We start from the raw sequence: 17,146 nt of genomic DNA, 5'->3' as shown, positions 1-17,146 counted from the left end.
AGGAGGTTTGGAGGAGAGCTCTGAGGATAGTACTCCAAGGCACAGAGGAGTCCATGGCATTGCCAGATGTAGCTAGGTCATTGATCTTCAAGATGTATCCATTGGAGAGTCCTTATCCATTAGAGGAAATATGAACTGAAAAAGGACCTCGTAAGGAATGGATTAGGGGAGGATCACTTTTTCTAATCTCGGAAGACAAGTGGGCCTGGGTGTCGTGATGAAAGGATAGGATATTTTGAGCCAAATTGGGGATGGTTTTTGTAGAAAAAGGAAAGTGGAAGCTCAAATATTGAGTTATTATGCTTATTTTCATTGGTGCTTAGGCTAGTGGTAGGGTTAGGGCCTATAAAGTAGGGGTGTGGGTTTAAAATCCCACACAAGCAGCACCAAAAAGAATTTCTTTTAAATTGAAAAGTGGTTAAAGAGGCTGCATATGGCAGCACATTTTTCGACGTTCGTCTCCTCAAGGTGGAACAGGCTAAACATGTGGCATGCAGGCAGAAACCCATGCAATTCGGGCAACTAAATTTTCACATTTTCAAATGTAAAAATATTCATTTTGAATTCGAATTTCCAAGACCACAAGGTTACTTTTTGGAATTTTAAATTGCAAAACCATCTAGCTTGTGGGGAAAACCACATTTTGGGCCAAAGGCAGAAAAGAAAGTGGATAAAATGTGCACACCAGCCCCTCTCCCTCAGTCCACGTTAAATCTCTTGCAATTAGGAAAGTCATTAACCCCTATAAGAAAGGGCCCTTTTTGTGTCCATATATCCCCTTATGGAAGATTTGGACAAAGATAGTCCACATTCTCTGTGGGAGATGGGAGAAGATGAGGAAGAAAAGAGAGGCTTTCCTACAGATTTTGGATTCGGACACCTTTCATACCACCCCTCAAATGGTCTGGCATTATAGCCCACCAAATTAGTTGTTCACACAACCATTGTATTTTTGATGCACTTAGTTGCTCTTCACAGAGTTCCTTGTACTTTGTATCCACTTCAGGGGTTAATAGAATTCTCTTTTTCTGGAAAAGAAAAGTCTTGTTGAGTGCATTGCTTGGTTGGAAACCTATGTTTGTGGTGTTTTTGGGAGTTTGGGTGCCCACTTGAACACTTACTTGGTCCTCTTCAATGCTAGTCACTGAGGAGGGTCCCAATGTGACCAATCTCCTTGTGCAGCTATCCTATCTGGGCATAGAAAAATGCCGATATGGCTGTTTTCCTGCTGTCTCAGCTAATAGGTGAGGTGTGCACCTTCAGCATTTGGTTGTCTTATTTTGTGCAAAGAACCTTAAAATTCCAAGCTTAAAGTGAACTGAGCAGCCAATGTCCCAACTGTAGTATCACTTTCTGAAGCATTCACATGAGCAATCATTCATGCACCACAGAGCAGTCAACTTGTTGACTAGACAAGGAATGCAAGGCAAGGGACTGCCTCTACTGCTGCAACCATTCATGAGGACCAAACTGCATAAAGATCTATGCAACTGAATGATGAGCTGATAATGCAACCACACTCACATTAATGTTTTGAGGTTGCCCGAAGACTGAAAGTGTGGACTTGGGCAGTAGGTAAACTTGCAAGTTGCAATAAGGACAGCCATTAACTAGTTGAGTTGGAGACTAAACTTGCAGCAAGCAGGCTGGAAGACAAAGTACAAGAAGCAGCAATCAGAACAGCAACAAAGTTGTTGAGCTCGAGACAAACTTGCAGCAAGCAGGCTGAAAGACAAAATACAACAAACAGAGACCTTGGACAGGTCTCACACAACATTCAATGCATTGAACATACTGCTTTATGGATGCAGAAATCAGATGGGACTCCCACATTCCACCCAAAGCACTAACTAAAAGTAGGGCTTTACATAAAGCAGAGAAATCACATCTGCAGCCAAAAGGTGATGCTTACAGAAACATGATGCGTTACACTACTGCACTACAAAATCAGAGTTATGGGAATAACAACATGCAAACTCATGATCTTATTCACTTATAAAGGCTGCCACGTATGCCTGAAAACATAACCGACCAGCTATTCTCATGTTTGCACACTCACACTACCAAGCAGCACTCCTCCATGCTTAACACAATACTCAACTTGGGTGGCTAGACCAGGGATTGCGAGGATCCTACTTGCCTGGTTTGGGGTCTGAACTGTAATAGAGACTAAAACCTTGGGTACTTCACAGAGATGATTTTGACTGAAAAACAAGGCTTTAAACAAAACATTGCTGTAAGGTTTAAATTCCTGACCTCTCTATCATCCAAGTGGTTCCAATTGTGATACTGACTTTTCATTGTGCTGAATGTGGCCTACCCAAGGTGCACTGCAACTAGCAGTAATCCACTGAAGTGCCTAACCCAGTGACTGTCGCATTTTCTATTGGAGAGTCATGGTTCTGTTGTAACCCAAGTGCCATTTGGTGCAACACGACATGGAACACTAACAACTAAGGACCAGTCATAATGAGGGTCCGCTCAAATTGTCAGGTGATGTGTGTGACAAACCTTGGAGTCTATATGACAAACTCTGAGATAACATGGGCTTAAAACTTGTCTGGAGAGAGTTTGACTGAAGATGGAATTGATCTGAATCAAAGCACAGAGGCTTCCTTCTTGAGTGCTTACATGCTTCTGTATAGACATTGAACTCAATTCCATGTGTATGTGTGCTTTGCAATCCTTGATGCGTGTGTATGCCATTCGCGTTTTCTGGTCTTTTGGCAATTACCTATACTTTGGACTTTCATTGATGATGATGATGGTAAATGAAAATAATACATATTCCACAATGTGTAGTTAACAGCATATAGGATGAGTCATTTATCTTCCACCCTGGCTGCTGTGGTCTTGTTGACAAATGCTAGATTACTATTGTTAATGCAATCTTATACTGTTATGATGTCAATATTGAAAAATTATCTCATCATGTTTTATCAAGGGGGCTTTTATCTATTCTAATGCATTGTGGGACTGTATCAGTTTTTCTGCAGAGTTAGATACTTTGATAAAGAAGGGATTACTCAGCTGAAGTATGAGCATGGAGACCTTCTAGTTGAGTGTGCGATCGCTAGTTTAGAGCCAGTTCTTATCGTACATCAGGGTTATTCTGTTGATACTAATTGCCATGCAAGTTGACTTCGTAACAAACAGATGAACACTTTCTTTTATCACAGTCCTTTTTGTATCAGTTTACAAATTTCTTTGGAAGATACAATGTAATTGCACAATTGTCTTTCCCATTTTTCCTTGAGAAATCAAGTTCTCTCTCTCTCTCTCTCTCTCTCTCTCACACACACACACACACACACACACACACACACACACACACACACACACACATCTGTGTAAATGTTGTAGAAACATATAATTAAATATAGCTTGCAAAGGCTATACTTTTGGATGCCCTATCCTTCATACAAGCATCCTTTCTAGGAACGGTCTATGGCAAGTCCTTTGAAATTTTGCCCATTCAATATGCAAATGAAGCCCATAATTGCTTAGCCACAAAGTGAGATGAAAAAGATGAGACTTGATAAGGGATCTTGGACTTCCTTAAGTGAAGTAATAGATCTTGTGATTTGATGTATCACCATAGCATGCTTATAGTCACCGCACCTAATAATCTTCTTATATCAAAAAATATAATTTCATAGAGTTGATGCATGCTTAGTATTATCAACCTTGAGTAGGTGTTATGGCATAATTATATGTGTAAAGTTTATAAGGGTTGTGCCAATCCAAATGCCATAACTTGAATAACAAATTTGTCTTTCTTGTCATGATTTTCATTTAACTTGGCTATTGTCATCTAATATTGAAAATGTTCTCGATTAGGAAGCCACACTGTCTTGAAAGTATTCCTAAAAAAAAAAGAAAATTTAGTCTCGTCAAATTGAGGGTTCTAACATTACTTCATAACATTAGTTTGAATCAATGTTGGCAAATTTGTGCCTATAGACTACAATGATCCACATCAATAATGCTTGACTATCAACGTCAAGTTTGTGGATTTTCAAAACAAATTAGCATAAACATTGTCTGATAAATTCAAAGTTGTGTGGATTGTCAAGGCTCTATATCTAACATAGACCCAATGTGAGGTCAGTTTCCCATTTGTTACACATAATCTAACTTTATCTCTTGAACTATCAATTTTATCTCACTTTTTCTAGCTTTAACATAAGAAGTTAAAAAGAAACAAATTTTCATGTTCTAGGAATGCAACTTCCTTTATAGTAGTTAATTCAATTTTTCTTAAGCTACTTATCAGGTGCAATAAATTTTCCATTATCATTGGTGTAATCAAAATTGTGAGGTGGATTTTTTGCGAATAAAAATTGTATACGCACAATGGAAGTTATAATGATAAACTCAATATGTAACATCCATGAACAAGGTCATTATAAATTTTCTTACAAACCCCTACAATATGAAGTGAATAAATTGTTGTTAAATTATGGTAAATTGCTATTAGAGCTTGTCAAACACATTTAGGATCTGGAGAGTTGACTAGATATAATTGAGAAGGGATGATTTTAGTGGCTAGCATTTCCTTACTAGCTTTTTTACTCAAAATATCAAAATGGAGATCCAAAAATTAAGTTAGGATGAGTAATATATTTCTTGATGAGGATACGCCACACATTGAAACCTTTTGGGGAAACTTACATAGGAGTCACCATAAATTCCAAGAGTATTTCATATTTATAGTTTGTTTGAGGGTATATTTGCAAGGATATATGAGGTGACTCCTACATCATTTGCTAGATTTAGTAAGAATTTGCCACAATATTTATGAGTCTAAACATGTGAATTTCTTAAAGTCGTCCCTACAATTGAATCAACCTATAGTTAATGGAAAGATGTGTCATTTGGTACAATGGTCAAATTCATGAAAAGAATGTTTAAACATTTTGTAACGAGTGAAAATGCCAGTAGTGTAATACATAGATGGGGTGAAAAAGAACCACACATGTAGTAGTAGCCATATAAATAGCACGTCTACCAAACAATAATAGAAACAACAATGCAAGCATGAATGCATAGAAACAAATGAGAGCAGTGTAAATGTATCCACTAGTTTTAAAAATCAAATACAATAGCTATTACCATAGCAAGGAGGAAGTAAGATAAAGCAGCTTCTCTCCACTCAAAAGCAAGCCTCTCATGCCTAATGACATATGTGATAAGATGTAAAACATAAAAATGATTTTAAAAAGATTCAAGGGCACATACAAGCATACAACTCAAGTGAGTGATCTACAAGAGAAACACAAGATAGCCAAATGAGTGGTTGCCCAAGTGGAGATACATGAGACACTAAAATTACCCCTAACACTCTTTGATTAGCTCGATTCCAATTCAGTTGGTAGCAGAGTTGTCATCTTATCAAGTGTGCACCACATTTTATATTAAAGTTGTGAGAAAATTCTAAATAGACTTTTGGGTTGGTGACAAAGTGGTTACTTAGAGTACTGGAATAGAGTTTAAAGGAAAATGTTCATAATGATCTTGTTTTTGGGTGAGTTCCAAAGTGGTTACATAAGGTAGTGTAATCCTTATATGTTGAACCAATTTGAGCCTTGACTTCTAATAATATGTTGTTGACAGGCAACATATGATACATTCCTTCTTTAACCATTAGCTAAACTTTCAATTTTAATGTTTTCATGCACAAATATAAATGAGAAAATAAAATAGAATTCTTATTTAAACTAATACACTTTGGCCAATTAGTTTATTGAAAGGTTATATTTCATTCTCAAATAAAAAATCAAACATAAATGAATAGATTTATGTTAAGCTCCTAAAGTTGCTTTCTTTAAACCTTTATTGTTATCATATTAACAATAAATATAAGCAATATCCCTAGCTAAAGCTTTGTAATCCACATAGCAATATCTTTAGTTAGAATTACTTTTCCATTCTTTTTCCAAAGTGTTCACAATTTAGGTTAACATGTACATGTCGAGCCCTTTTTCCACGTAAGCAAAGAAATTTTATAGCTAATATTCCTTTTGGCTATGCGAAATCTTTTTCCATTGTATTTTATTGTGTTCTTTTTTCTCAATAATTTCATTTAAATTATAATTTAATAAAAAAATCATAAACTCGTTATTAAAGGCTTTATTCCCTAGTGTAATTTTTGAATGGAAAAACAAGTCATTATTGTCAAACAAGACAAGTCCAGTGCTTTTCATTAATGTTACTAGAAAACAAATAGTTTCACTATTGGCTGAGAATATGCTAGATTTTTTCCGTTTGGATGCTTTAGTTGTGATTGTGATATAAATTAAATGATAAAAGGAAACTTGATTTTTTTTTCCTTTGGATACTTTTGTCGTGACTTTGGTGCGAATAAAATGATGAAATGTCAAAACCCTTTCTAAGATCTAGAATGATGAATCATATTGTCTTATCTAATATCATACTTAAAATAGAGCATGTTATCATCAATTGGCCTTAATCATATTGTCGAGCATTTCTTCAAAAATTGTTAACACTCGATAAATTTTGTTACATCTTTTCAAATAATGAAACACTAATAGTCCTAAGAATTTCCCTTTAGTACATATTAGTGTTTTGATATTTGATTGAGCATAAACATCATAACATACACTTTCACCTTTTCTTTGCTTGAAATTCGATCCCCCATATGGCTTGAATTCATTCCTATATGACATGTGTAGGAACTTGAAGATGAAGAGCACTTTTAATTCAAGAGTGGGTAAGAAACAACAATTTTGGATTCATGAGTGGAGACCTAGCCAACTTATTTTCTGCCAGTAACCTTATTTGCTTACTTCGAGTAACTGTTACTTCAACTTTTTGAGCACACTTAGGACGTATTTTGTTATCTAAACATATAGAGAGCACACTTCTTGCTAATCAAGGATTTATACGTTAAGAAAAATCACCAATACTTTTCATTTTTTTCTATTTAAAACACCAAAATTTTCAACTACAATACAAGGGCAAAGATGAGCTTTCATCAAGAGTAAATTATTGTCTTTTTGGTGCAATCAAGGAAAATTTTGCATATGCTTCAATGCTGGGTTTGATTTTAACAACTCAAGATAAATAATGGCCTTTCAAAATATGTTATTGTGCACTACATGCACTCACTAGTATGCACCTTAAAAATAGCACAATATTTGAGGAAAATACTCATATTTGTTGAAGAAAAACAAAGTTAAAGGCTTTTATATATTAGTTGGAAAATAGAGATGTAAAGTGCTACCTTAAATTAGGCATCCCTACCTTTGGTAAGAGAGAAAAAAAAACATTTCTCTATAAAATTAAATCAAAACTCATATCTTCATGTTTACAAACCAACCTAAGAACATTGTCAACCAACTAGGTTTATGCCTCATTTACACTTTTATTTGTGTCCCATTTATGCTTTTATTTTCCATATAGGTTTTTTGAGCATTTCACCATGCATTGAAATGAAACGAGATGGTGTAAAAAGGAATATGATTTTGCTTGTGCAAAAATAAAAATAAATGTCATTTTCCACCAAAATAACCCATTTCATGCACATGGGGCTATGCACGCATATTGTGAAATTTTTTTAACAACACTTAGTACCTTGCATTTTTGGGCCATTCTACAAGAGTGTTGTGTCTAGTCACTATACTAGCTATGTCTTCATACTTTAGCAAAATAACTCTAGCAATACTAGCTCCTATTTACTTTGCACCATTTGCTATCTTCCAAGATAGGTGTAATAGGTGTATGCATCTTTAGTCATCATTCATTTATTGAAAGTAAATATATTGCTTATATGATTTGGGACACTTTTTTTCTAAATCTTGAGAAATTGAGAAATTATATAGTCAATATGCTATCAATTGAGCATAAGTTTGATGGCACAAAGTATAAATTATAGTCCTATATGATAGACATGTTAGTTGCTAAAGGGAATCAAAATGTCACTATAAGTGTTCAGAAGTGTCCGAAGTCACCGATAAACTACAATCACTACCTCCAAAAGGACAATGGATGATGGGGGAGGTCCTCATATTGGCAAAGTTCCATGTGCAAATGTTCATGATGTATCACTTGCTTAACAAGAGCATCAATGGGATGCTAAGGATGCACTTAGTCTATTTATGAAAAGAGCGATAATATCTCTCACTAACTCATACAAAACCACCTAGTAGGAACATATGTCATATCTTTGTATAGAATCACATGATCACTCTCAAGGGGATTCTGTAGCCTATATTATGATAGTGATATGTAATTGCACTTGGGGTCAGTGAAATTTTTTCCCTCATGTTTTTTCTATAGCCTTACTTCACATTCATCTTTACTATTTTACATTTGTCAAATTGGCTAGTTTTATTGAGGAATTGGGGTATTGCTTTGCAAATCAAATTTAGAACCTTAGCCTAAGCATGAATATCCACTAGTCCTTTAGTTATGCATTTCTAATTACAAAACTAATAATGTGTGAAAAATGAAACTTCTCAACTTACATGCCTAAAGGAATTGAAGAAAGCCACAACTCACACTTTGATGAATGGTTCACATTTTTAAAAAAATCATAGAAATATTAATAAAGGATTGGAACCTCTATATATGGTATTAGAACCAACACTTTACCAATTGAAAATAGTCTATAGAAGTGTAGCTCTTGTTTAATGAGAATACACATTTAAAAATGTAACTGGGTACAAGGCAAGAAAGAAAAGTAGATACATGATAACAAGTCAACAAAGTTACACTTATCATGTGAGTGTTGGGTAAGTCTAAAAATCATGTCGATGTATTATGATTCACATAGAACAATTTGTGAACTTTTAAGGGTCAAAGAAAAGCTACAAATAATATGATATATCATGTAGCCTCTTCATATCTCAAATTACTTATGAAATATGGCAGTCACATATCAAATCAAGAATAGGGGGCAAGTCAAATGGATTAAAAACTACTATTTTGTAAAGAATCAACTTAGAACTAAACTTGTGTTCATTAAACATACACAAAAAAAAGTGAAATGATAATGTTTGGCAATACACATGATTTCTAAACAAACAGATGGAAAGTCTGAATGCCATGCAACACTCTTGCTCCATCGGCTTGATAATGGATATGTATAGGAAAAAGAAACAAGGAATTGGTGAGTAGCACTTGCTCCAAATTCAAACAAGGAGCACCAAACCTTTTGTTCTCAAATTTATTATTCTAATGAAAATAATTATTTGTGTAAAAATAGTGGAGTCTTCTCTATATTTGTAGCACAAAACTACCTAGACTTTTTACCATTATAGCATTCATAGTAAATATAGTGGGATCTTCTTTATACTTGCAACACAAAACTACCTAGATTTTTTACTATTATAGCATTCATAGTAGATGGAGGAGCATACACTTCAATATTTTTGTTCTAAGTCTAACTTCAATTTTATCCCATTTAATCATGACATAGCTATTCAATTTGTATCTACGTGTATATATGCTTGGGCCATCCATTCTTAGTACACTGTGTTGGAGACAAAAAAGTCAAGTTTTTTCAGTAGCTAAACGTAGCTATATTTGTCCAATTTTGATCAAATTGAATGCGTTTGCCAAAATCTAATTTTGTAGAATCATGAATTTTAGTTGAAATTTACTTGAAATGTTTTAGACTCAATCATCTTCAAATGTTTGATTGGTAAAAGTGCACCATGTGTGAAATTTTGACATCTACATACTTGTGACTTTAAAAATAGTCAAATATACTTAAACATAGCTCAAGTCACTTTTGTGGCTCCTAATCACCTTTTGTAGGTAATTACAAGAATATTGTTAAGGCTTTTAGCGAAATGATCTAAACAAAATGGGTGCAATAGACTTTCACCTCATGTGAGAAATGTGCAAATTTCTTGTGCCAATAAGCATAACAAACCTCAAAAGAGACTAGTCTACACGGATGGGTGTGGATATAGTAATGTGATTGCATATATTCACTCATTGCATGATCTTGCATGATTAACACATTGATATAGAAACAATTTAGTTTCCACATCATTATTGTCTAATAATTAGGATCAATGTTAAAAGCAATGTAATATGCCTCTACTACACATATTTGCATACGTTAGCTCAACATTAAAGTGCTTTCATCTAAAGAACCATCATTTGCACACATGCATCTATATACACATACCTATGTGTGTGCATGTGTGTGTGTGTGTGTGTGTGTGTGTGTGTGTGTGTGTGTGTGTGTGTGTGTGTGTGTGTGTGTGTGTGTGTGTGTGTGTGTGTGTGTGTGTGTGTGTGTGTGTGTGTGTGTGTGTGTGTGTGTGTGTGTGTGTGTGTGTGTGTGTGTGTGTGTGTGTGTGTGTGTGTGTGTGTGTGTGTGTGTGTGTGTGTGTGTGTGTGTGTGTGTGTGTGTGTGTGTGTGTGTGTGTGTGTGTGTGTGTGTGTGTGTGTGTGTGTGTGTGTATGATTGCTAGACATGTAGATACTTATAATTCACCTTTTAATATGAAGCGCCATAATTGTAAATTCTACCTTTGAAATTTGCTTGTCATCAATTTGACCTTATCTTTAATTATAAAGCTCCAAAGCACCTCATTGTGCCATTGATCCATGTCTAGACTATTTCAAAACTGATTTAGTGATGGTCAATGTATTGCATGCAAAGATGTTTTTGCTATTCAATTGAGGTATATTATGTTGAATCTAGGAATTATTAAGATAATGTGGAATTTGAATATTGTGATAATTCATGAGCTATGCTTCCAAAGATGTATTCATCACAATACCTCCATATCATAACTAATATATGATGCAAATATTTGTTAGGTATGAGTTTCCTTCAATGGTCCAAAGCCTTGAATGACAAACCATTTTCTACATTTTGGGATAAATATATTAGATTTTTCAATCAAACTTGGGCAAGGGATGCCACAACCGTATCTTCCCTCTTTCTTATTGGCATCTCCATCACTCTTATTCTCTCTTAATCTCAATTATGGCCCCATTATCACCATTTTTAATGCTTTCTCTTCTTTTGAATGATCACCATTTTAGACAAACAAAAATATGTTTGCCTATATCACACAAAATGGGTCGAGTGAAAGTTTGTGTAACTTATTTTGTGCGACTGCTAGCTTCAACATTACTATACATGTAAACCTTTGTTCCACCACTCTTTAAAAATCACTATACTAGATATTGTATATATTCCATGTTATGACTGTGTTATCCATTTTAAGAAATGAGTTCCTTGATATCTTCAAGGCAACAATAATTTATCAAATCATTTTCTTTTCCATATCCAAAAGCTCAAGGCTAGATGACTATAATGAAAATGGAACACCATCATTAAGTGAAAATGAGAGTAGATTTTATTAGGCTACTAGACATGGTGAAAGATCATTATGATAAGATAAGTAGCACAAACATACTGAAGGATGGCTAGTTTTCCACCATATTATGCAAGAAATTTGTGAGACTCTCATTTTCAAGCAACCAATTCTTTGCTACCTTGTTCTAATATGTGAATTTGCAACAAATTCTTTACAACCTTATTCTAGTATGACAAAATTAATTGCAAAGTTCAATCAAACACATAACAAAACACATTTTCATTCCCACCAATCATTTCATAGTTTTTGTCTCTTTCTTTCACATAATATGAATCTTTTTGAGTGGACAATTGACTTAAAACATGCATGAGGCAAACTGTGGGAGCCATATTAAGCTAATTCCCAATAGATTTTCTATATGTCCACAAATAAGGATTTGTGGTAAATCTTACATGGGCAGAAAGCTTAAAAGGAGGAAGTAAGATTTCTAGAGACTACATATGTATAATGGGATTAACTATATAGTTTATTGTGCACAAATATGGTTCTAGGTTACTTCCTCTTCCTCTTTCTGTCAACAAAAGTTTGTATATCCTCAATTGCAATTAAGAGATATGTTAGTAAAAGGACACCATCCATAATGACTACAACTAATAGGAGCATAGCTTATTTCCTAGCATGAGTTTGCACAAATTACATTAGGACGTTTGGTAGAGGTCTCCTTCAATTTTCTGTTAGTTTCCACAATTTTTTTGAGGACGCTCATAGTCCTATGAGCTTCTTCTTTTAGAATGCTAGCTTCATTATCAACCTACAAGTACAAATATAAAGGATAAGTGCACAAGGACAAAACAATAAACTTTGTTGTTAAGAGATTATATCTTTAACCATAACATGTGTAGCTTGGTAGCAACTATTCACAGTTTTACAAGCTCCATGAGTTTTATTTATCAAAAAGTAAAGAAGTGACCAACCTTTTTGCCAATGCGATTGCTTGTTGTAATTGTAGGAAGACTAGATCTCGAAACATTAGCTTCATAATCTACAAGCACACCAAAATTTTCATGTATACATTTTCTATGTAAATTACAGAGTGGAATGCCTTCAATCACTCATAGTGTCATGAGTTCTATGCATCTCTCTCCATCATGGGGAGTTTGGATGTGTGTTACAAAACTTACCTTGCTTATAAAATGAAGGTGACATAGTGTTAATATCTCAAAAATAGCTATGAAACTTCACTAGCTTATTGTAAACATGATGCAAAGCTAGTGAATACTCAATGCATGAAGCCAACCTGCCAAATATTGAACTAAACAACTCTAGTGAATAACACAAAGCTAGTGAATACTCAATGCATGAAGCTAGCCTACAAAATATTGAACTAAACTTTTGATTAGCACATGGACACAATTACCTAAGCTCAGATGATTCCGCATTGCATGAGAGGATTGGAAAAGTAGGAGGAAAACAAGGAAAACACTAAAGAAATGATCCATAAGTAAGCTAAATGAGAAACGAGGGGTTTTGAAGATGAAAGAGAGACAATTTACACTAGAAGCCAAGTGAATAGGTTGTCTAAGGAGCAAAAGTGACAAGCAATGTCAAAGGCAAACCATCTTGAAGTATATATATAAGGGAGTGCACATTAAAAAAGAACAGCTTGTGCCAACCCAGTGGCGGTGGCTCCAACTTATGAGTGGGAGGTGGGGAAATGAAAGGAAATGGTTTCATGAGAAGTTCCTCCTTATGATGTCATATGGTATACGATTGAAAAGGACATAAGATTAAGGTTTTCTTTCTAATTGTCAAACCAATCCTAACCTTTACAAATTATGATTTTTGAAGTTTTCTCTACTTGATGAATTTTTGTTTAAAAAACGTCATTTTTATGTTAAGCACGCTTAACTTAGACATGATGGCTCCACACTTACAAGTGGGGGGTGGGGGAATGGGGGGACATGTTTTTGTGATGTTACAGACTATGATATGATTGAGAATGAAAAAATACTATTGTTTTGTTCCTACTTCTGAATCAAATATTAAACTTGACAACGTACGATGTGTGCAATTTGCTCTTACATGATTGATTCTACTAACAAAAATCCTTTGCATGTTAATACAAACATAGTTTTTTGGAAATGTAAAAGTAACATAGAAGTTGTCAATCATGATGTAGCTCATCACAGACCGAATTCAAATCAATTGAGACGCCCAAAGATTTTCAAAAAGCTAGAGGGATTCTTATATCTCCCATATTCCTATATCTCCCATAGTTTAGGGAATCAAGGCAATCCATTCAAGCCCATCATTTGCTTCAATTTATACAAACAACGATGGTGATAAGTCCTAGGGGAACTCTAATCAGTTTGTTTTAGTTGTATTCCAAATAGGATCTCCAAAACACAATCTTTTTGTCATCACAAAAGTTTGCACAAATTATTAAAATGTTAAGTGTGAGGCTGAGAATCAAGACAAGAAGAGGTAGATGTGGGTTGTCCACACACATAAAAGTAATGTGACATTTATAGTTTAAATATTCCCACTAGATTTGGTCCATAAAAAAGACCATACATTAGTGGCCACTAAATTGAGCGCTTTTATTAACATTGCTTTTGGGTTTTCTAAGATTGACTAAATACACCAAATTGTGCTCAAATAAAAATCTACATATAAATGTAATTGTGGTGAAAGTGATTTTTGTACCCAAGTTGAGATGAAGTTATCCTTACCCACAACTAGATACCTTAAGAAAAGACCACTTTTGTTCCTCTTTTCCATATAATAGCATGTCTACTTCAATACACTACCATTTTAGTATTGATATGTCACCCATCTTGACAACTGTGTCCACTTTACGCTCAAAAGTACCCATATGTTTGTTTACATTAGACATGACATGATTAAATGTTATTGATTTTTTAAATTCACATGTGTGAATTCCAATGGCATATTGATCATGATGATCCTATGATGACATTTTGCATTCCCTTAGTATGAATATTTGTAGACACCATACAAACCAACTTGTGGAATGGTAAAACTACACAACTTTTCCTGACTCAATAACTTGTGTAAAACAACTCACACTAGGCTATATAGCTTTAGATACAACACCTTATGACTAATTTCACGGTAGTATAATTGTTTCTTTGTTGATATGTGCCACATTTTAAAGAGAAATGGAATGTATGCGACTCATAAAGAAGTGATGTTCCTTTCTTACCTCTTCTTGCATGCATAATGGCATGGTTTTTCTTGCATAACGATGTTCCTTTCTTGCATGTTTTTTCAAATAGTGCATTTTCATCATAGAGAATGTTGCTTTTACATATAGGCAAATCTATAAAGGTTTGATGTTTAGTAACATATGAAACATGCGTAAAGGCAAATAGTGTCTACCTTCATTTTTATATGGCATTATTTTCTTGATTGTTTGGGCATGTTAAAAGATTTTGTCTATTGAAACCCCACATTATTTTGAGTGCGCAAATTAGTATCAAAATTTTTATTTTTCTCTACATGTAGAGACCATAATGGCATGATATCAAAGCTATATTGGAAAGTTTCACTTGAGTATCAACTTGCAAACAAATTCTTTTGCTTATATGGAAGTTGTAACAAGTAAGTATATTTTGGTACCAATTACTAAAGCTAGTTGTACTCTTTTGAAAACACTCTATCAATATAAAGGTTGGGCTCTGATGGAAAATGACATTTAAGGACTTAGTCATTTGTCTAAATATGGGCTTTTCATAGTACTATGTTCTTAGGACATTGATCACACAAACCCGAACTTCTTTAGTATTTTTATATAAAAACTATATGATTATACATGCTAATTTTGGTTTTTATGAAATATATTAAAAAAAATAACATCTTGTCTCTATAATAATCACAAATTGGTGACTTGATTCCATGCTATAGAGTGAGTTTTTAGTGCCGTTGTGACTCTATTTGAAGTGTATAAAGTGATTATTGTTTTCTCACAACCTTTTTTTGTTAAAAGGGAAAATTAGAGCAACATAAATAATTCATGAAGACATTATATGATTAATTGCAACCAACCCTCTAAAGAAAGATAACTAGACTACTTTTCAAATTTTTGTTTAATCTAGAATCCCAATAAGCCAAATCATTGCTTCAAACTACAACCAAGATACCTAAACATGTGCCCTCTCTTGATGAACTTGAAGCTTGGCTTTGGGATCCACTTAGGAACGAATTCCCATCCAAAACTTTTAGTTTTTACCTTGTTTATGATAAAACTTGAGACAAAGCTTGAGCATTCCAAATACATCTTTATGAGGAGGCTAAGATTCCTTATTAGATATAGAAGAAGGTTAGGACTAGTCAAAGTTATATGGGGTGATCTAGTTGTGCCTCTTAAGCATGTGAAGATAGATTTCATATTCCCTTTGACTATGTTCAAGTGATAAGCTCAATGAAAAACTATAGAAAAAGCTTGGAAAACCAAGTCTTCATTGACAACCATTTTGGAAGCTCATGATAGAGATAAGATTAGGATTGAGTTTAGTCATGTGGAATCTAGTCATGGCTTGTCTTTTATTTAAAAGATTTGAAATAAATACATGAGAACAAGGAAATGATTTAATGTACTCAATGAATCTATGTCCATCTCTTACACTTATGAAGGCTATTACTAAAAATAGTCATCGCATGCTTGATTACTCATTTTGGTACATAATCAACCTTCTTAGCTTCACATTAACAACTACTTAAGTTTCTTGTCTATGAACGTGAGCATGAATCTGGAGAAATAACTTTTTAAAACTCCATCTTGCATTGAAATTCTCCCAAAAGTCTCAATACCCAAAACAATACTAGATTGTGAACCAAACCAACATGCGTACTTATGAAATTTGTCAATGTATCAATGACAACATTTAACCATATTTTGTTTGCAATCAAACTCTCGGTCCCAAAGCAATATATTTGCATGTTTTGAGTGGACGATTGTTGAAGTCTCATGTGTGGAAACTCCATATTTGTACATTGTGAGCATATTATATCTACATTCTTGTGTGTGGCTATTCCATTTATGGGTATTGGAAAGATATTTGATAATCAACAACATCCTCAAAGATAAAGGAAATTCATGAATATTTAACTCTGATTTTCCAACCTTCAAAAGTGATTGAGCTATGCAATATGTTGAAAATGCAAAAGTAAAGTGAGTTCAGAATGATTAGGGATGTTTTTTAATGAGATGGGTAGTTGGTATGCATCTAGTGGTGATGCGAGATCATGATAGTTATGTGTAGAAAGAAAAGCATGAATCTTGGAGCCTTAGTGGACCAGAAACATCATCTTGTACTACATCTATAATTAGCCCTTAGTTTGGGATACTAAGGAGCAGCCCCACATCTTTAGGTGTATCTACTAGTATTACATGTAAAGACAAAGGGAAGAAGAAAGTATCAAATGGTAATGATGCATCTACTAGTCAATTAGGGTTTGATAGAGATTCCAGTGGTTCAGATAGTTTGGATGATTGGCTTGGTATTCCTTCAGTCAGGACACTAGGTATATAGAGAGCACATGGTAATGCAAAGTGTTGAGGTCACTTGCTTTGAGGATGTTCTTGGTCATATTCATTGGGATGCAACAATGGATGAGAAGATGGCTGCATTAGAAGCTAATAAGACTTGGGCTCTAGTGCCATTGCCTAAAGGTAAGAAAGCTATTAGTTATAAGTGGACCTACAAAATTAAGTATAATGCATATGGTTCTATTAGCAATTATAAGGATATGCTCAAACACATGGCATAGATTATAAAGAGATATACAGTCCAATTACTAGGATGGCAACTATT

The 17,146-nt window shown here is 34.3% G+C and overlaps 1 protein-coding gene and 1 long non-coding RNA gene across 15 annotated transcripts in view; one reads left to right on the top strand and one right to left on the bottom strand.

The window, feature by feature from the left end:
• Window positions 1–3,278, top strand: part of LOC148030108 (uncharacterized) — an 86,805-nt gene extending 83,527 nt beyond the window's left edge. For 11 of the 14 annotated variants that reach the window (XM_087686374.1, XM_087686373.1, XM_087686380.1 and 8 more), the window contains one exon: window positions 2,986–3,278. In XM_087686374.1, coding sequence (XP_087542500.1) covers window positions 2,986–3,034 — 49 coding nt within the window. In that variant the 3' untranslated portion in view covers window positions 3,035–3,278. The remainder of the gene's footprint in view (window positions 1–2,985) is intronic. The other 3 variants (XR_015692133.1, XM_087686375.1, XR_015692134.1) reach the window with 2 other exon arrangements.
• Window positions 3,279–11,592: 8,314 nt separating this feature from the next.
• Window positions 11,593–12,935, bottom strand: LOC148030107 (uncharacterized). Its single transcript, XR_015692261.1, has 3 exons — window positions 12,727–12,935; window positions 12,284–12,351; window positions 11,593–12,120 (listed from the first exon to the last, which is right to left on the bottom strand). It is a non-coding gene; the product is annotated as an uncharacterized LOC148030107 (long non-coding RNA).
• Between the last annotated feature and the right edge of the window lie 4,211 nt (window positions 12,936–17,146).

The sequence above is a fragment of the Lygodium microphyllum genome, chromosome 10 (assembly GCF_053477565.2).
Source record: "Lygodium microphyllum isolate KBCC chromosome 10, Lygodium_microphyllum_v1.1.10, whole genome shotgun sequence".
Taxonomy (NCBI): domain Eukaryota; kingdom Viridiplantae; phylum Streptophyta; class Polypodiopsida; order Schizaeales; family Lygodiaceae; genus Lygodium; species Lygodium microphyllum.
Note: the sequence above shows the minus strand (reverse complement) of the source record. Positions and strands in the feature narration are given on the sequence as shown.